General features: G+C 42.4%; 1 protein-coding gene across 1 annotated transcript in view; it reads left to right on the top strand.

The window, feature by feature from the left end:
• The first annotated feature begins 33 nt into the window (after positions 1-33).
• Positions 34-21,478, top strand: part of LOC115096738 (calfacilitin-like) — a 38,115-nt gene continuing 16,670 nt past the window's right edge. Inside the window, exons 1-3 of the mRNA XM_029611801.1 lie at positions 34-417; positions 968-1,050; positions 20,539-20,621. Of these exons, the coding sequence (XP_029467661.1) occupies positions 227-417; positions 968-1,050; positions 20,539-20,621 (357 nt within the window). The 5' untranslated portion in view covers positions 34-226. The remainder of the gene's footprint in view (positions 418-967; positions 1,051-20,538; positions 20,622-21,478) is intronic.

Genomic DNA, 21,478 nt, shown 5'->3' with positions numbered 1-21,478 from the left:
TTGAAGGAAACAGTCAGCAGACAAGGAGCAAATAGCAAAAGTGGGCTGTCCTGGACCCTGCTCGGAAATAGGAAGGCAAAGGGAGTGCCAGCAATGAGCAGAGAGAGAGAGAGAGAGAGAGAGAGAGAGAGCAAGATAAGCAGGCTCTGAGATCACAGGCAAGATTCCTTCCATGGGCTAGCAAATCCCCTGCTGTGACCAGCGGCACTGTGTGGCCGGGGGCAGCATGGCTCTCCAGCAGTCCCCTGCTCTCTTGGTGCTCTGCTCCTTCCTGGCATTCAGAGCCCTCAGCAGGATCCTCAGCCGTCTGCCGCTCCCCCAGCACGTGGCGAGGGATGGGACGCGGGCCTGGCGCTGGAGGAACCTGAGTGTGTCCATGGTGCACTCCCTGCTGACCGGCACATGGGCTCTTCTCTGGTGAGTGCACGAGGATGAGGCTTTGGGGAACTGTGATTGGGGGGGGGGGGGGGGCAGAAGGATGTTTACAGAAATGTCAGACAGTGGGCACGGAGAGTATGCAGAGAGGGAAAGCCGAACAACAAGGCCTACAGTGAGAATCAATGAAATAATATTGAGATACATTACATTTTAGATTTAGATGTCGCCCGCTTCCTCCTGGAAAGATCCAGGGGGGGCTTTCAAAATATTAAAAAGAAAACATAATAACGTCACAATATAAAAATTAAATAGCAAAAGAAAAAATACAATAGCTTATCATACTCAGAGAAAAAGCCTAGTATTACTGGATTTGCCACCCACTCAAAGCATAAATTTTGCTTTTTCTGGCATGATCAGGCTGAGATGTGATGGGAAGTGGACAGATAATTCCTTCCAAAATGTGACTCCTTGTTCTGATTTCACCCTGGGCTCTTGGCAGCTCCTCTGCAGAAAGTGCTGGGAGCAGCTGAGCCAGGGGTGACCGTCACCAGGAGTTCTACTGAAGTCTCTTCTGTTTCTCCTTCCTCAGTGTGTTTCAGAGCCCAGAGATACTAACAGACATCGCGGATGGTTACTCCAGCTCTGCGCACCTGCTAATCTGCCTCACCTCCGGTAGGTTCCTACACGCTGCCTGCAAGGCGATAGTAAAGTCTGTTACTGCCATACTATGAATTCTGCAGCAAGAAAAGGGGAAACTGGCCAATGAGAGGCAGAGGGGAAGACAGAGCCAAGCAGAGACTTCTGAGGACTCAGAGAAATACCTCCACTATCCAGTGCAAGCAGTTTGTGCTAAAAATAGCACCAGCTGAGTTTCCTTGCAGAAAAGCATTCCTGGGAAAGGAAGTTACTGCAGTGCGGCCTGAGCTGGGGGTTCCCACTCACATTCCCCCTAACCGCTGCTTGGGGACAATTCCTTTATGCCTCAAAGCTTGGGGGTCCTCTGTTCTCAGACTCCACAGCTTGGGTTGGCCTGTAATACACTTAGAGGCGCAGCGTGAGTAGCAAACTTATCCGGCTAACGTTGGAGGTATATTCAGAGATACAGCCGCACTATTGAACGAAGCTGGCTAACTTTTAGGACAGGTCTTTGACTCGATTAGACTTAGCCTGCTACCTCAGCTCCCCCCAGTTCTGCCACCAGAATGCCCCAATTTATTTATTTTATTTCATTTTAAAACATTTGTTATGCGTCCTCCCTATGTTCCGGGCAGGGTGCGTATACAGTATTTAAAATACAGAAAACAGATATAATAAATTAAAATACAAAGGCAGGAGATAAAATTAATTAACAAGACAATATCTCCTTGACAGAAAAGTATAAATTTAAAGTTAGGGATACACGACATCACTGACATGTGATCAAGTTGAATAGGATTTTCCGACATAGGTACGTTTTGGCGCCTTTTTGAAGAATTTGGGTTCTGTACTTGTTCTGACTTCAGTAGGGAGGGAGTTCCAAAATGAAGGGCCCACAATTGAAAAGGCTCGTTCCCAGGTCTCTTCAAGGGAACATCACGCAGGCTTTGGTTCGCTGAGCTCAGAGCTATTGTAGGGGTATGTGATCCAGGGCGACGTAATGTTATAAAGGAGATTGTGAATAATGACCACTAGCTTATATTGGATTCGATAAGTAATAGGTAACCAGTGCAATGATTCTAAAGCCAGAGTTAGGTGACCACAGCGGGGGCCAGCATGAAGGCTTGCTGCTCAGTTTTGAATAATTTGAAGTGGATGAAATGTGTAACCTGGGAGACCAAGAAAAAGGGAATTACAGTGGTGAAGGCTGGAAAAGAGTAATGACTGTAAAACTGAATGAAAGTCATCCAGGTCGAGCAATGACTTCAAATTTCGTATTAACCGAAGCTTGAAGAACGAAGATTGTGTCAGAGATTTAATGTGTTCGTGCATTGAAAGAGCAGGATCTAAAAGAAAGCCAAGGTTGCGAGTTATTTTTCAGAGTGGGATGACTTTCTTCATAAAGACAGTTTGAGTTGGGGGTAGATGATGGAGGAAAACGGGATAACCTCATTTCAGTTTTGGAAATATTTAATGCAAGTTTGTTAATCAAGAGCCAGTTTGAATGGTAGATAAACACTGCAGTGTATAATTAATTCTTCAATTTTGGTCCACGAATCTCTGAAGGGAAAGAAAAACTGGATATCATCAGCATATAGCTTGTAGTATACCACAAGGCTAGATAAAGGTCAACATAGGGGGATAAGATAAATAATAAAGAGAGCAACTAATAGTGCAGTAAGTGAATCCATGGTTCTAGTACTAAACTTTAAAAAGGGAACTTTGATAAAATATAAAAAAAAAATAAAATCAACTGAAAGGTGCAGCTACAAAGGTTAAGAGTGTGTAACTGGCATGGACATTGTTTAAAAATACCATCTTAGAAGCGCAGTCCAGATGTATTTCATGCATTAAGAAAGGTGGAAGGAAGGTCAAACGATTGCCAGCAGGGCTAAAAACTGAGGTGAAAGAGGCTATTTTAGCCAAAAGATCTTTATTCAAAAATTGGAAGAAGGAGCCATCAGAAAAAAATAGGATTAAGTATAAGCATTGACAAGTTAAATGTAAAGAATTGATAAGACAGGATACAAGACAATTTGAAAAGAAGTTGGCCTTAGAGGCAAAAACTAATAATAAAACCTTTTTTAGATATATCCGAAGCAGAAAGCCTGCAAGAGAGTCAGTTGGACCTTTAGATGATTGAGGGGTTAAGGGACACTTAGGGAAGATAAAGCCATTGAGATAAAACTAAAACAATTCTTTGCTTCGGGGTTTACTGAAGAGGATGTTGGGGAGATACCTGTTCTGGAGACAGTTTTCAAGGGTGACGATTCAGATGAACTAAACCAAATACAATGAGCCTGGGAGATGTGGTAGGCCAGATTGACAAACTGAAGAGTAGTAAATCACCTGGACCAGATGGTATACACCCCAGGGTTCTGAAAGAACTAAAAAATGAAGTTTCAGACCTATTTCAATTAATTTGTAACCTATCATTAAAATCATCCATTGTACATGAAGCCTGGAAGATAGCCAGTGTAACCCCAATATTTAAAAAGGTCTCCAGGGGTGATTCGAGAAACTATAGACTGGTGAGCCTGACTTCAGTGCCAGGAAAAATCGTGGAAATTGTTATCAAGAATAAAATCACAAAACATTTACAAATACATGGTTTAATGGGACACAGCCAGCATGGATTTATCCAAGGGAAGTCTTGTCTCACAAATCTACATTTTTTTGAAGGGGTGAATAAACATGGTGAATGTGGTGTATTTGGATTTCAGAAGGCGTTCGACAAAGTTCCTCATGAGAGGCTTCTAAGAAATCTAAAAAGTCATGGTGAGATCGCACCTTGAATACTGTGTACAATTCTAGTCGCCGCATCTCAAAAAAGATATAATTGCGATGGAGAAGGTACAGAGAAGGGCGACCAAAATGATAAGGGGAATGGAACAACTCCCCTATGTTGCGACTGTCGCTGCCCGACGTCTCCACTACGCTCACCTTACCTCTTTGGCAACTCCCTCTTTGCCTGTTGGAAGTTTGGCTGTCGCGGCGTCACCTTGCCGTTCCCCTCCGGCGTCCCCAGACTGGCTAGATGCTGCACTCCGCCATGTTTCCCAGCAGCCTAAGGGTGTGCGCGCGGCGCGGCCCCGACTCAAGTACCAGCAGTGGCGCGAACCTCAGGGGCGTCCCCCTGAGATGACGTCATCCTCACCGGATACTTAAGGTCTCTGAAATCACTAACGAATCGAGTTAGCAAGGGCTTTCCTCCAGGTATCGGCAGATGGGATTCGCTCTCTGCATACCTTGCTACTCTGCCTCCTCGGACTTACCAGGGGTACCCGCTCCTCGGGGGCCTCACTTTCTCTTTTGCTTTTCAGATCGCAGTCCAGAACCGGTACTTGCTCCTCCAGGGCCCATGTTCCCGGACTTGCTACTGAATACCACTTCTGCCAGGAAGTCATCGCTGCTTACAATACCAGTGAGTTACCATCTCTCTCACAGAGCGTTCCTTGGAACCAGGTACTCGCTCCTCGAGGCCCTACTTCATTCCAGCTCCTGGGCTGCTTCAAGAGACTATTGTGTGAGTGTTACCATCAAGGTTCTGCTCCTGAACTCTGCATACCCTGCCTACTCACTATATTCAGTTTCTCTACAGCTCAGTTATCCAGGATCGCTGTTCCAGTATCTGAGGGACTACAGCCCAGCCGGGCACTTCCAGCTCACTACTGCCACCTCTGGTGGTTCAATATACAGTTTAATAAAAGAACTAGTGTGTGTCTGTCTCCCAACTCTGAGCCTGACCGGTGGCCCCTCTCGGGATCTTCCCCTGTGGGCATGGTCATCTGCCACCGGCCCAAGGATCCACCCTCAACTAAACAAACACTAACACCCTATGAGGAAAGACTAATGAGGTTAAGACTTTTCAGCTTGTAGAAGAGATGGCTGAGGGGGGATATGATAGAGATGTTTAAAATCATGAGAGGTCTAGAACGGGTAGATGTGAATCGGTTATTTACTCTTTCAGATAATAGAAAGACTAGGGGGCACTCCATGAAGTTAGCATGTTTGACATTTAAAACTAATCAGAGAAAGTTCTTTTTCACTCAACACACAATTAAACTCTGGAATTTCTTGCCAGAGGATGTGATTAGTGCAGTTAGTATAGTTATGTTTAAAAAAGGATTGGTTAAGTTCTTGGAGGAGAAGTCCATTACTTGATATTAATTAAGTTGACCTAGAAAATAGCCTCTGCTATTACTAGCAACGGTAACATGGAATAGACTTAGTTTTTGGGTACTTGCCAGGTTCTTATGGCCTGGATTGGCCACTGTTGGAAACACGATGCTGGACTTGATGGACCCTTGGTTTGACCCAGTATGGCATGTTCTTATGGGATAGGAGGTGATGTCCTTTTCTGGATTGCAAAATGGTTAAAAGACAGGAAACAGAGAGTAGTATTAAATATTCAATTTTCACAGTGGAAAAAGGTAAACAGTGGAGTGCCTCAGGAATCTGTACTTGGACCGTTGCTTTTTTAATATATTTATAAATGATCTGGAAAGGGGCATGATGAGTGAGGTGATCAAATTTGCGGATGACACAAAATTATGCAGCGAAGTTAAATCTTAAGTGGATTGTGATAAATTGCAGGAGGACCTTGTGAGACTGGAAAATTGGGCATCAAAATGGCAGATGAAATTTAATGTGGATAAGTGCAAAGTGATACATATAGGGAAAAATAACCCATACTACAGTTACATGATGTTAGACTCCATATTAGAAGCTACCACCCAGGAAAAAGATCTAGGTGTCATAATGGATAATACATTGAAATCATCGGCCTAGTGTGCTATGGCAGACAAAAGAGTAAACAGAATGTTAGAAATTATTAGGAAGGGAATGGTGAATATAATGGAAGGTGTCATAATGCCTCTGATTTGCTCCATGGGGAGATCGCACCTTAAATACTGTGTGCAATTCTGGTCACTACATCTCAAAAAGGATATAGCTGCACTGGAGAAAGAGCAGAGAAGGGCGACCAAAATGATAAGGAGCATGGAACAGCTGCCCTATCAGGAAAGGTTAAAGAAGTTAGGGCTGTTTAGTTTGGATAAGAGACGACTGAGGGGGAGTATGATAGAGGTCTAGAAAATCATGAAAGTCTTGAACAGGTTAATATAAATCGGTTATTTACTCTATCAGATAATAGAAGGACTAGGGGACATTCCATGAAGTTTGCGAGTAGCTCATTTAAAACAAATCAGAGAAAATTCTTTTTCACTCAGGGGTCGATTTCAAAAGCAGAGCATGCGCGTCCATGTGTGCATGCCGGGAACCGTGCCGATTTTATAACATGTGCGTGCCGATGTTATAAAATCCGATGGCCGCACACACATTTACGCCGGATTTTAAAATCTGCGTGTGCATGTGCAAGCGGGGATTTTCGTAACATGCAGGGACCCAATTGGGCCTCCCCCAGTTACCTTCCAGACTGCTCCAATTAAGAAGCGGACTGGGTAGGAACTTCCCTACCCCACTACCTAACCTTCCTCCCTCTTCCCCTCTCCTCCCCGCCCCCTAAACCTAACCTAACTTTCCCCAAATTTTTTATTTTAGTACTTACTGCTCCTCTGGAGCAGATGTAATTTCCACGCGCCGGCCAGTTGTTCATGCGCACTTCCCCAGGACAGCATCGATTGTCTCTGTCCCGGCCCGCCCCTGACCCACCCCTTTCTTTGGGCCTGGCACTTCTGCACGTAACGGGGGTTATGCACGTAGCTGGGCCTGTTGTAAAATGCATGCCGAGCGTGCCATGCCCGGCCATGCGCATAACCCCTGAAATTTACATGTGTGGCCATTTTAAAATTGGGCCGTCAGCGCACAGTTAAGCTCTGGAATTCATTGCCAGAGGATGTGGTTACAGCAGTTAGTGTAACTGGGTTTAAAAAAGGTTTGGATAAGTTCCTGGAGGAAAAATCCATAAATTGCTATTAAGGAGTAAGGAATAGTAGCTTGAGATCTATTTAATGTTTGGGTACTTGCCGGGTACATGTGACTAGGATTGGCCACTGTTGGAGACAGGATACTGGGCTCGATGGACCCTTGGTCTGACCTGATATGGCATGTTCTTATGTTCTTGTGGTACACCATCAGTGCTAAGCGAGAACCAAGTTGACATTTCTGATCCAACCTTGACTTGCTGTATTCAATTAGTGAGGTATGAGGAAAACCAAGAAAAGCAGAACCTGCAATCCCAAGAGAGTGAAGTTTAGATAGAAGGATGTTATGATCTATAGTATCAAAAGCTGCTGATACATCAAGTAGAATGAGTACAAACGAAGTTCCTCAATCAAAACTTTGATGGTATCAAAGCTGGATAAGAACAGAATATCTGTACTGTGATATTTGTGAAAGGCAAATAGGTATTGGTCCAGCGTATCATTTAAATTGAGGAAATAAGCTGCTGAAGCACAGGCTTTTTGATGATTTTACTGATAAATGATAACAATGAGATAGGATGATATTTTGAGAGACTAGCAGGGTCAGCAGATTTTTTTTTTTAGAATTGGACATATAGAGGCTTGTTTTAATGAGTCTGGAAGGGAACCCTGTCTAGGAGAGGATTTAACCAATTTGGTGATAAATCCAGAGGTTTCATTCCTTATTAGTTTTAACAGTGAGGTTGAACACTGATTAAGAGGACTAGAGGTGGAATTCATTTTAGAAATGGTATAGATGATGTCTGACTCCGTAAGCTTATCATATTCCTTCCATTTCATTCCATCACTGAAAAAAAGCATCCATGCCCCTAACTTATCCGGCTAAATTCTAGCTTCCTAACATATTAGCCAACTAGAATTTAGATGGATATTTGTTTAGATGACTAATTTCTGACTTAGCTGGCTAAATGCTTTGAATATGGACCTTTTAGAGGACAACTGCTAAAGCCATGTCCATGGGTTGACCAGCATTGGCTTTTTTTTTTTAACTTTTCCTACTTTCTATGTATATAAGAACATAAGATATGTCATACTGGGTCAGACCAAGGGTCCATCAAGCCCAGCATCCTGTTTCCAACAGCGGCCAATCCAAGTCACAAGTCTTATGGGATAGGAGGTGATGTCCTTTTCTGGATTGCAAAATGGCAAGTACCAACACATTAGATAGATCACAAGCTACTATTGCTTATTAATTACCATCCTAGCAGTTTATGGATTTTTCCTCTAGGAACTTATCCAAACCTTTTTTAAACCCAGTTACACTCACTGCTGTAACCGCATCCTCTGGCATTGAATTCCAGAGCTTAACTATGCGTGGAGTGAAAAAGAAATTTTCTTCGATTTGTTTTAAATGAGCTACTTGCTAACTTCATGGAGCACCCCCTGGTCCTTCTATTAGCTGAGAGAGTAAATAACCGATTTACATTAATTGTTCAAGTCCTTTCATGATTTTGTAGACTTCTATCATATCCTCCCCCCCCCCACCCCCACTCAGCCATCTCTTCTCCAAACTGAACAGCCCTAACTTCTTAGTCTTTCCTCATATGGCAGCCATTCCATGCCTTTTTCATTTTGGTCGCCCTTCTCTGCACTTTCTCCAGTGCAGCTATATCCTTTTTGAGATGCAGTGACCAGAATTGCACACAGTATTCAAGGTGCAGTCTCACCATGGAGCAATACAGAGGCATTATGAGGAGGAGGAATAGCCTAGTGGTTAGAGCAGTGGACTACAGACCAGGGTTCAAGTCCCACTGTCACTCCTTGTGACCTTGGGCAAGTCACTTTACCCTCCATTGCCTCAGGTATAAAAACTTAGATTGTAAGTCCTCTGGGGATAGAGAAATACCTACAGTACCTGAATGTAAACCAATGTGATATCTCAATTGAGATCAAAATGTCAGTATATAAAAATAATAATAAAAATTCCTCCATTTTATTTGCCATTCCCTTCCTAATAATTCCTAACATTCTGTTCGCTTTGTTGATTGCCACAACACACTGGGCCAACAGTTTAAATGTATTATCCACTATGATGCCTAGATGTTCTTCCAGGGTGGTAACTCCTAAGGTAGAACTTAACATTGTGTAACTATAGCAAGGGGTATTTTTCCCTATATGCATCACTTTGCCCTTGTCCACGATAAATTTCATCTGCCATTTGGAAGCCCAGTCTTCCAGTCTCACAAGGTCCTCCTGCAATTACTCACAATCTGCTTTAGATTTAACTGCTCTATATAATTTTTTGTCACCCGCAAATTTGATCACCTCATTCATTGTACACCTTTCCAGATCATTTATAAATATATTAAAAAGCACAGGTACTAGTACATATCCCTGAGGCACTCCATTGTTTACCTTTTTCCACTGTGAAAACTGACCATTTAATCCTACTCTCTGTTTCCTGTCTTTTAACCAACTTGCAATCCACAAAAGGACATCACCTCCTATCCCATGACTTTTTAGTTTTCTTCGAAGCTTTTCATGTGGGACTTTGTCAAACGCCTTCTAAAAATCCAAATACACCACATCTACCAGTTTACCTTTGTCCACATGTTTGTTCACCCTTTCAAAAAAATGTAGGAGATTTGTGAGGCAAGACTTCCCTTGGGTAAATCCATGCTGGTTGTGTCCCATCAAATCATGACTATGTAAATGTTTTGTGATTTTATTCTTTATAATAGTTTCCACGATTTTTCCCAGCACTGAAGTCAGGCTCACCAGTCTATAGTTTCCCGGATCACCCCTGGATCCCTTTATAAATATAGGGGTTACATACTGGCCATCTTCCAATCTTCAGGTACATTGGATGATTTTAATGATAGGTTACAAATTTTTACTAATATGTCTGAAATTTCATATTTTGTAGTTCTTTCAGAGCCCTGGGGTGTATCCCATCCAGTCCAGGTGATTTACTACTCTTCAGTTTGTCAATCAGGCCTACCACATCTTCCAGGTTCACCGTGATTTGGTTTAGTTGATCTCAATCATTACCCATGAAAACCATCTCTGGAACAGGTAGCTCTCCAACATCCTCTTCAGTAAACACTGAAGCAAAGAAATTGTTTAATCTTTCTGTGATGGCCTTATCTTCTCTAGTGCCCCTTTAACCCCTTGATCATCCAGAGGTCCAACTGATACCCTTGCAGGCTTTCTGCTTCAGATATATTTAAAAAAAATCTTATTGTGAGTTTTTGCCTCTGTGGCCATCTTCTTTTCTCTTAACCTGTGTTATCAATGTCTTATATTTAACTGGTCCATTTTCTGATGGATCTTTCTTCCAATTTTTGAATGAAGATCTTTTGGTTAAAGTAGCCACCTCACCTTTTAACCATGCCGGTAATCATTTTGCCTTCCTTCCACCTTTCTTAATGCGTGGAATACATCTGGACTGTACTTCTAGGATGGTATTTTTTAACAATGTCCACACCTCTTGCACACTTTTTACCTTTGTAGCTGCTCCTTTCAGTTTTTTTCTAACTATTTTTCTCATTTTGTCAAAGTTTCCCTTTTGAAAGTTTAGCACTAGAGCCGTGGATTTACTTACTTTCCCCTTTCTAGTCATTAATTCAAATTTGATCATATTATGATCATTACTGCCAAGTGGCCCCACCACCTCTCTCTCACCAAATCCTGTGCTCCACTGAGAATTAGATCTAAAACTGTTCTCTCTCTCGTCAGCTCCTGAACCAATTGCTCCATAAAACTGTCTTTTATTCCAGCATGCCCTGATGTTTCACTTACCCAGTCAATACTGGGATAATTGAAATCTCCCATTATTACTGCAATACCAGTTTGGTTAGCTTCCCTATCAGTTGCAAGAACAGAGACTGTGTTCTTTTATACTACTGTCTTGGGACTATGCTTACTATGATTAGTATGGCTGCTATGATTACTGTTATAAACACTTTTTTCTTCTCTTTTCTTTCTTTTATGCCCATTATCAGACTTCTATTTAGAGATGCATCATGTGTTTTGTAGTCCTGCATGATTCCAATGATCGTTTATTTTTCTAGTGCAATTAAGAAACATAAGAAATTGCCATACTGGGTCAGACCAAGGGTCCATCAAGCCCAGCATCCTGTTTCCAACAATGGCCAATCCAGGCTACAAGTACCTGGCAAGTACCCAAACACTAAGTAGATCCCATGCTACTGATGCCAGTAATAGCAGTGGCTATTTTCTAAGTCAACTTGATTAATGGCAGGTAATGGTCTTCTCCTCCAAGAACTTATCTAAACTTTATTTAAACCCAGCTACACTAACTGCACTAACCATATCCCCTGGCAATGAATTCCAGAGTTTAATTGTGTGTTGAGTGAAAAATAATTTTCTCCGATTAGTTTTAAATGTGCTACATGCCCGTTCTTTGACAACATGTAATTGTACCACATTGTTTGGAGGCATTCTGGCATATGGGACTCAGCTAGGGGGGCAACAAGGTACCTGCAGAAATATCGGGTAAAAATCTCTATAAGTACATTTTCCTGGGGCAATAATTATCCACAGAGTTTTGCTTTATTTGTGCAAATGATGTGGGTAATATCAGTTAAAGTTGACTCTGTTTAATTTAATTTCATATCTGTTAATAATTGACTCTTAAGTTTTACTGTAAAACAGGAAGACTCTGTTCCTCCTAATTCATTTGTTCTCTGTAAACCGATGTGATATGCCAGATCGGATGTCGGTATACAAACACTAAATAAATAAATAATAACTATCTGCAGAGTGTAGACTGATGCTGGCTGTTGGACAATTATCCCTTATGGACTGGAGTTACCTAAGTTGTCATGAGTCCCTGTGTATGACTGTGACACTGTCAGTAACTGGGGAGAGAGTCATCAGCCCAGGTCTGTGTTAGATGCAGCCACCACAGCGAGAGAAACATAGAAAACATAGAAATGATGGCAGAAAAAGACCAGTTGTCCATCCAGTCTGCCCAGTGTTAAGCACCAAGCCATGCTTTATGATGCTTACCCAGGGATACAAGAACACTTAGATTTTGTAGAAAGTATAATTTTTTATTGATCAATATAAGTATTCTTGGGAAATGCTGATGTCACTTCTCTGACAAACTGACCACCAGCATCTCATTGTATACATGAACTGATCCTTCTTTTTGTTATGGTTATTGGTGTTTGGGTGGATCCTTGGACACTGTGGCAGCTGACCACACCCACGGGGGACAGTCCCGTGAGGGACCACGGTGACAGGCTAGACTCTGGCCACACAAATACAGATTGAATCTTTATTTAAACAGTTTTGGAATCCACCAGAGGTGGCAGTAGTGAGTAGTAGATGTTGGGCCTGGCTGGCTGAGTATCCCACAGGACGCTGGAACAGCAGATCCTCTGCTTGGCTGTGCTGTAGTGGAGAGAGACTGAGAGTTATGAGTACACAGTGAGAAACATACAGAGTCCCAGGTAGAATAGGAGAAGCTTTGAGACAGGGAGAACAGGCCCTCGAGGAGTGAGTACCTGATCCCTTAGAGCAGGGAGACTCAGTGGTATTGTACTCACACAGTGGTTCCACTAGACGAGAGTTCTGGCACTGGAACAGAGGGCAGGCCCTCGAGGAGCGAGTACCTGGTTCCAGGGAAGCAGTACTGTGGAATAGATGGTAGTTGTACTCACAGAAGGAAACTGTTAGTGAAGTCTTCCAAGTAGAAAGGATTGTAGATGCAGGCAGCGACTCAGGGAACATGGGCCCTCGAGGATCAAGTACCGGTTCCTGATAGCACCTGAAAGAAGGAGGAGCGGGTTCCCGTTAGCAGTAAGAGTTCCAGAAAACACTGGAGTGGCACAGTAGCTTCGGTACGGAGAGCAAATCCCATCCCTAGTAATCCTAGTTGTTGCTAACTCGATTAGCTAGCAAAAGAGGTAGGCTTAAATATCCGGGCAGCGTAACATCATCTCAGGGGGACGCCCCTGAGATTCGTGCCAATGAGGAAATAAAGATGAGGGTGGCGTGCGCGCGCGCCTTATGGTACCTTGGAGGAACATGGCGGGAAGCAGCACCAAAGCTGGTCCGGGGACGCAGGAGAGGTCGGCAGACAGTAGTCCGAGGTGAGCGGGAGGAGCCACAAGAAGAGTAAGGTAGGCGGGGTGAAGCCGTTGCAGACCGACGGTCGCAACACTTTTATAGATAAAATACAATATAGTACTAGGTTAGAAACACTAAAAGTGCGTGACTACCCAGAGAATCATTTACATAGATTGTCATGTCAACAGCATGATAGATTATCCCTAAATTACCCTGATTATTTCTCCAAGGTGGGGCCCATTCACCATCACTCTTTAGATAGTCCTTTGTTCTGTTAGAATCTTGCTGGTCAGGGCAATTATCACATCTTAGGCTGTGTTTACAGATGCCCCTGTAAATGGTGCCCCTGTAGTGACAGTCTAGCCTGAAGTTCCAACCGTTGCCTTCTGCTTTTGTGACCCTATAATTAGGCATCACAAAATGTCGCCAGCTTCAACTGCTGTCCAGGTGTCCTTGGAATTCCTCCAGGTCAGGCTCAGTAAGGCATTTAAAGTTCACATAGCCAGGAAGGCTAAGATAGCAGAGGATTCTGGGTCAGTTGCTGTCTCCATGTTGGTCTAAAGCTCAGGCACACATATCACCAGCAAGCTTCCCATGGTAGTATCTGCCGCCCCGTGCAGGTTACCCCCATGTATCAGTCAGTACGGCTTGACTTATGGGGAAAAAAAGAGATGCTATCCCTGGTTGATGTCTCAGGAAGTCAAGCTCCAGATAGATCAGAAAAAGCAACAGAGGTCTAAAGCACCAAAATCCATCCAAGTTCTGTACCCCTTCACTCACGAACGCAGTGGCAGACAGGCCTACAGCATCAATTCTCACTACTGAGCATGTAACACAATTCAAGATCCTGAAGGAACTGAGTGTCCCCAGGAATTAGAAACAAGCGTTTCTCCTCTGGGAATCTCATAAGAACATAAGACTTACCATTCTGAGTCGGACCGAGGGTCCATCAAGCCCAGTATCCTGTTTCCAACAGTGGTCAAGCCTGGCATATCCCAAGGGGTAGACAGATTCCAAGCTGCTTATCCCAAGAATAAACAGTGGATTTCTACAACTCCACCTTAATAATGATTTATGGACTTTTCCTCCAGGAACTTGTCCAGCCCTTTTTTAAAACAGCTACACTAATAGCTTTCCCCACATTCTCTGGCAATGAATTCCAGATCTTAATTATGTGTTGAGTAAAAAAATATTTTCTCTTATTAGTTTTAAATGTATTACTTAGTAACTTCATCATGTGTCTCCTGCTCTTTGTACTTTTTGAAAGCATAAACAACTGATTAACATGTACTCGTTCCACTCCACTCATTGCTTTATAGATCTATCATATCTCCCCTCAGCCATCTCTTCTCCAAGCTGAAGAGTCCTAACCTCTTTAGCCTTTCCTGATAGGGGAATTGTTCCATCCCCTTTATCATTTTGTTCGCCTTTCTCTGTACCTCTTCTAATTCTGCTACATATTTTTTGAGATGTGGTGACCAGAACTGCACCCAATACTCAAGATGAGGTTGCACCATGGAGCAATACAGAGGCATTATGACATTCTCTGTTTTATTCTCCATTCCCTTCCTAATAATCCCTAGCATTCTATTTGCTTTCTTGGATACTGCTACACACTGAGCAGAAGATTTAAATGTATTATCAACGATGACACCTCGATCCTTTTCCTGAATGGTAACTCCTAATGTGGAACCTGGCATTGTGTAGCTATATTATGGGTTACTCTTCTCTAGGTGCGTCAGTTTACACTTGTCCACATTAAATGTCGTCTACCATTTGCATGCCCAGTCTCCCAGTTTTGCAAGGTCCTCTTGCAATTTCTTACAATCCTCTTGTGATTTAACAACTTTGCATAATTTTGTGCCCTCGGCAAATTTGATCATCTCACTTGTTCCCATTTCCAGTTCATTTATAAATATATTACAAAACAGTGGTCCCAGGCAGATCCCTGGGACATTCTACTATTCACCTTTCTGCATTGGGAAAATTTACCCTTTAGGTTTTCCTTCTTTTAACTAGTTGGCAATCCACAATAGAACACTGCCCCATCCCATGAGTTTTTAATTTCCTAAGAAAATGGCAGAGAAATAGCCACTGCCATTAGCAATGGTAACATGGAATAGACTTAGTTTTTGGGTACTTGCCAGGTTCTTATGGCCTGGATTGGCCACTGTTGGAAACAGGATGCTGGGCTTGATGGACCCTTGGTCTGAACCAGTATGGCATTTTCTTATGTTCTTATGTTTCAGTTCCTCTGAATCATTACTTTTGAATATCATTTCTGGAATGGGTATATCTCTTACATCTTCCTCAGTGAAGACCAAAGCAAAGATTTTTTTTAGTGTGCTCCCTGCAGTTATTAAGTCAAATTTGATCATGTTGTGATCACTATTGCCAAGTGCTCTAACACTGTTATTCTCACACCAAATCCTGTGTTTCACTAAGGACTTGGTCTAAAATAGTTTCCCCTCTTGTTGGTTCTTGTATCAGCTGCTCCATGAAGCAGTCATTTATTTCATCTAAGAACTTTACTTCTCTAGAATGTCCTGATATAACATTCACCCAGTCAATATTGGGGTAATTGAAATCATCAGAAAACGCTGGTGCAGGATAAATTTTATAACCACCAAAGAATTCAGAATGTTCTTTAATTATATTTCCAAAAGCAATAAGAGATATCAATGTTATAAAGGCAACTCCGTAACTTAGATACAGTACATTAATACGGTCCCCCGACACGGTCCCGTGTTTCGCTAGGCTGCATCGGGAGGGACCATGGGTACAGTGAATCTATGGTATAAAAGAAATATAAGTCACATTTAATAGTGGTAGAAACAGGCTACTTATGAAAATCCAAAATATCGTACACATACCTTTAAAAATGATACCCGGAGCGCAAGGGCCCTCACAAGTGACAGCCATTTAAACATGGAAAAAAGGCACGAACGCGGCAACTCTCGCGAGAGCTGTCAGAGCCAGCAGGCCCCGGCGGATCCATTCAGTCAGTGAACCGGAGACTCAATAAAAAAGATTCCATTCGATCTCTTTGTTGAGACCATTGGGAGAAACTGTGTCTAAAGTAAAGATCCACCTCTGTTCCCTCCGACCAAGGATCTCGGGGAAGTCACCCCCCCGGGGGGGGGCGGTGAACCACCTCGATGACCGTGAAGGAGAGATCAGAGATGGTATGGCCGCATTCAGACCAATGAAACACCGTGTGGCCACTGCACTATGTGTAGCCACACTGAAACTAACTCTGTGTTTGTACATCCTATAACTGGCCGGTCTTTTAAACTTCGTTCAGAGTCTAACTGTTTAACGAAAGGTGTTGTGTACATTGTCAAATGCCCCTGTCCACTACTTTATGTGGGCAAGACGACGCACATGTTAAAGACCCGCATGATAGAACACTGCTCCAATAACCGCCTGCATAGAGAAGACGAGCCCCTGGTGTCTCATTGGTCTGAATAAAAAACCCAAAACACCAGAACCAATGGGACAACGACAACATCAGCCAAACGCGAACTCCGAAAAAAAGAAAAAACCTGGAGGAACAACAAAACAACTACACTACTGAACGCCTACCGAACACACTTAGCATACTACAAAAAACTTATCCACAACACAAAAAAAGATTTCTACTAAAAAAAAATAAACAAATTCCAACACAACCCAAGAATGCTCTTCAATATCGTACATAGCCTAACCAAATCCTCCAATGACCAGACATCACCAACCTCCAAGCTCTCAAGCAACCTCCAAGCTCTCAAGCAACGACTTTGCAGATTTCTTTAACGAAAAAATCAAAATCCTCATAAACAACAACCTCCACAACCTCCCGAAAATACAAATCAATCACTCACCAAGCTGGCCCAACTTTGATTCAGCATCATCACTGGAAATCCAAACTATCAACAAAAAAATGAACCCAGCTAAGCACCCTATTGATAGCATACCCATACAGACGATCAAAGCCATCGAACCATCAATAACCAAAACGTTAACCAACATCGTGAACCTGTCCCTCACAGAAGGAAACTACCCCGACTGCCTAAAATCAGCAATTATCAAACCCATACTGAAAAAGACCAACCTTGATCCAGAAAACCCACTAAACTACCGACCCATATCAAACCTACCATTCATTGCCAAAATTATTGAAAAAATCATCCACTCCCAACTCAGCGACCACCTGGAAAGGAACAACATCCTACTCCCCACACAATTCGGCTTCAGGAAACAACTAAACACTGAATCACAACTCCAATCATTAAACGACACCATGCTCAAAGGCTTTGACAATGGCCACAGCTATCTTCTAGTACTACTAGACCTATCAGCAGCCTTCGACACGGTAAACCATTCAATACTGATTGACTGTCTCTCTGAAATTGGTGCAAATGAAAAAACCCTACAATGGTTCTCATCCTGTCTATCACAAAGGACCTACCAGGTATCAATCAACGACACCCTCTCAAAGAAAATAAACCTTGACACTGGAGTTCCCCAAGGCTCCGCACTATCTGCGACACTCTTCAACATTTATCTTCTCCCAATATGCCACTTCCTTTCAAACCTTAAACTGACCCACTTCATATATGCTGATGACATCCAAATACTTATCCCAATATACAACTCTCTGGAAAACACCTACAAAAAAACAACCAATTAACTCACCAAAATAAAGCAACTACTACCCAACATGAGACTTATCCTAAACATTGATAAGACAGAAATAATCATGCTCAATAGAAAGAACAACCCTCCACACCTACCACCACTCAACATAATGAATCAAACTTGAAAGGTTTAATGATCCAAAGACAACGACAAACCTTTTCCGTCGGAAAAAAATCAACAGAACCAGAGGTCACGATTTGAAGCTCCAGGGAGGAAGACTCAGAACCAATGTCAGGAAGTATTTCTTCACGGAGAGTGTGGTGGATGCCTGGAATGCCCTTCCGGAGGAAGTGGTGAAGACCAGAACTGTGAAGGACTTCAAAGGGGTGTGGGATAAACACTGTGGATCCATAAAGTCTAGAGGACGTGAATGAAGAATGGGTGGCTCGCGGGAATGACGGCTACTACCTGGAGATAATACCCTTATTCAATAAACATACACACGGTTAATGCGACTCCAACATTGCTCTAAGCTTTAATGGCAAGAGGAAATGTGGAAAAAAGGATTTGCATTCACAGAAAAGCGGGGAGTAGCTTGCTTGTTACGGCAGTTACTACCCCAAACCAAATAAGCCTGATACTTCACTCTCACGCATATCCAGCATAGCTCTCTGCTTCAACGGCAGGGGGAATGAAGAAAAGTGGATCTATATACAGACAACAACCAACAAGGACTGAATTACATAGTCTGGTTAAACAAATAAGCATGGGTGTAGCTTGCTTATTGCGGCAGTTACTACCCCTAACTAATTAAGCTAGATATTTCATTTAGATGCAGTTCCAACACTGCTCTCTACATTAATGCTGGGGGTGGAAGGGAAATAGAGCCAAAAGGTTACTAAGAGCCAAGAGAAACAGATAAGTATGAAAAAAAAAATGTGCAAAGCTTGCTGGGCAGACTGGATGGGCCGTTTTGGTCTTCTTCTGCCGTCATTTGTATGTTTCTATGTTAAAAGACGGCAATCTCCCCTGTCACCCATGCCCGCAACCTAGGAATCATAATTGATAAGGAACTATCCTTCAAGAACCACGTCACCACAAAAATCAAAGACGAATATCACAAACTCCTAACCCTACGACATCTAAAACCTTTCCTTTCCCCCAACGACTTCAGAACAGTCCTCCAACTACTCATCTTCTCCAACCTGGATTACTGCAACTCCCTGCTATTCAACTTACCTCTCACCACCATCCGACCACTCTAGATCCTTCAAAATACAGCCGCCAGAATACTCACAGGAACTAAAAAGTACGATTACTCCAACTCTCATATCACTACACTGGCTCCCAATAAAATACAGGATAAACTACAAAATACTATCCATAATACACAAAATAATATATGAAAAACAAACAAACTGGCTAAGTGCATCCATAAAACCCTACTAACCAAACTGAAATCTCCGTTCAGCTTACAAAGGTCTATTAAAAATTCTACCTGCTCACCAAAAACGTACCTCAGCTCGGAAGAGAGCTATATCCCTAGGAAGCCCCGAACTCTGGAACTCCCTCCCAACCGAACTGAGAACACAGCAACATTTAAAAACCTTCAAAAAAGAACTAAAAACTTGGATGTTCACCAAAGCCTACCAAAACACCTAATGACTCTATGTTGTAACTTCCCTCCCTACCGGCCCATATAAATATGTAGAACCAATCCAAAGCACGTAATTTAACCTGTACAGTTTAACAACCAAACTATATTTATAACACCTACAATATCTATGTTAACAAGCACGTGAATGTTTTGAACACTCTGTTAAACATTGAAACTTTGTAAACCGTTGTGATGGCAAAACTGAAAGACGGTATATAAAACTCGATAAATAAATAAAATAAATAAACATTGCATTTTATTTCCTGTAGAACCTTTAATGCAATCCTTAACACTCCTTCAGAGATCTTCTGTGTTTGTCCCACGCTTTTTTGAATTCAGATACTGTCCTTGTCTCCACAAGCTTCACGGGGAGGCTGTTCCATACATCCATCACTCTTTTTGTAAAGATATGCTTCCTTAGATTATTCTTTAGTCTATCCCCTTTCACTTTCTTCCCATGACTCACCAACTGCAATATTATCAGCTTGTGCCCCTGGTCTGGGAGTCTCCAGAAGGTTATAATGAGCTTATGCTCCTGATCTGGGAGTCTCTGAAGGTATGAGCTTGTGTTCCTAGTCTGAGGGTTCCCATGGGTTTTTAATGAGCTCATGTCCTTGCTCTGGGAGTTTTCAGGGGATTATAATGAGCTTGTCTGCAGGAGTTAATATGAGCTCATGTCCTTGGTCAGAAAGTCTCCAGGGCGAGGGGAATATGAGCTCATGTCCCTGGTCTGAGAGTCTCTGAGGGTTATTATATTCAAAGCTGGCCATTTAAAAGACTTGGTTGGATATAACTTATCTGGCAAAGTTACAAGGTATATTCAGCTGCACGGCTATGTCACTGAATATACACAATATATATTCGTGCTTAGCCATTTAAGTTTAGACCTGTTCTATGGCACATCTAGCTTAGCAGGTTAACTTATGCTGCTAAGACTGAATATTGCTAGTTAGCCGCATAAGTTACATGGCTAATTTTCTCTGTCTTGATCCGCCCACTGTATACCCACAACTTATGCAGCTAACATTTACCCATATAAGTGACTTATGTGGCAAAGGGGTGGCCGCTGAACATAGGCGATATCCAGCAACTGCTATTTAACTGCCTAAGCTATACTTATTCGTATAAATAGCACTGAATATGCGCTTTGAATATTGACCTCTATGACTCTGGTCCAGGAGTGTTTGATTCCCAAGCTCAGAGCATATTCTAGAAAGCAAGATGTGACATGATCTTGACAGGAGGCTTATTTCTCTTTTCTAGGTTATTTTATCCTGGACACTGCTGACATCATCCTAAGCAGACAGTCAAAAGCATCCTGGGAGTTTCTGCTACATCATATATTGGTAACTATTGATCATGTCCTCTTTTCTGCAGGACCAAGACAGCTACTAGAATTCTGCACTTACTTGACAATCAGTTCTAACTATATAGCACTATATCACTGCGTAATACAAAAAATCTGATCACAAATATGAAAGGAATTAAGAGCACTAACAAGGGCCACCCCCAGTGGTTCAGAGGAATCTGGGTTCTATTCCCAGCCTGGCTGTTCAGAGGAATCTGGGTTCTGTTCCTGGCCAGGCCCAGTGGTTCAGAGTGTTATGCAGCAAATACGTTTAAAGTTAAGCACCAAATACACTTAAGGTGCTTCTCCACAGACACAAGGATATCACACCAGACTTTTGTAAAGCAAATTTCAATTTTTTATTGTAATTCAATAAGCAATACAGGTATCCTTGGGAGATACAGAATACAAGCAACTCTCTGGCCAGGTGCACATGAGAAGCACTACTCTGTCTCTCTTTGTACATTAGTAAGTTCTTCTTTTTACAGGTAGAAAATGCAATCTTGAGAAGTAAATCCTTAAATTGCATGAACCTCTGGGAGTATAACATAAACAGTTTCTCATGTCATAAAAGAGACAAATTAGACTTACGTTACCCTGATCCCCTTCCCAAATTGAGGCTTAATTGCCTGGTGTTCATATCAATATTCTGTTAGTCCTTTGTCCTGTCATTTTTTCATCCTTAGAGAGATCTTCATGGCTTAAGCAGTTTTTTTTCAAGAGGAATCTGGGTTCCATTCAAAGCCTGGCCCAGTGTTTCAGAGGAACCTGTGTTCTATTCTTGGCCTGCTTCCTTCACGTCCCACAGACCAGTCAATACTTGTGGGATGCGTCCTCCAGCCAGCAGGTGGAAGC

The sequence above is a fragment of the Rhinatrema bivittatum genome, chromosome 8 (assembly GCF_901001135.1).
Source record: "Rhinatrema bivittatum chromosome 8, aRhiBiv1.1, whole genome shotgun sequence".
Lineage (NCBI taxonomy): Eukaryota > Metazoa > Chordata > Amphibia > Gymnophiona > Rhinatrematidae > Rhinatrema > Rhinatrema bivittatum.
This window is presented reverse-complemented; position numbering and strand designations above follow the sequence as displayed.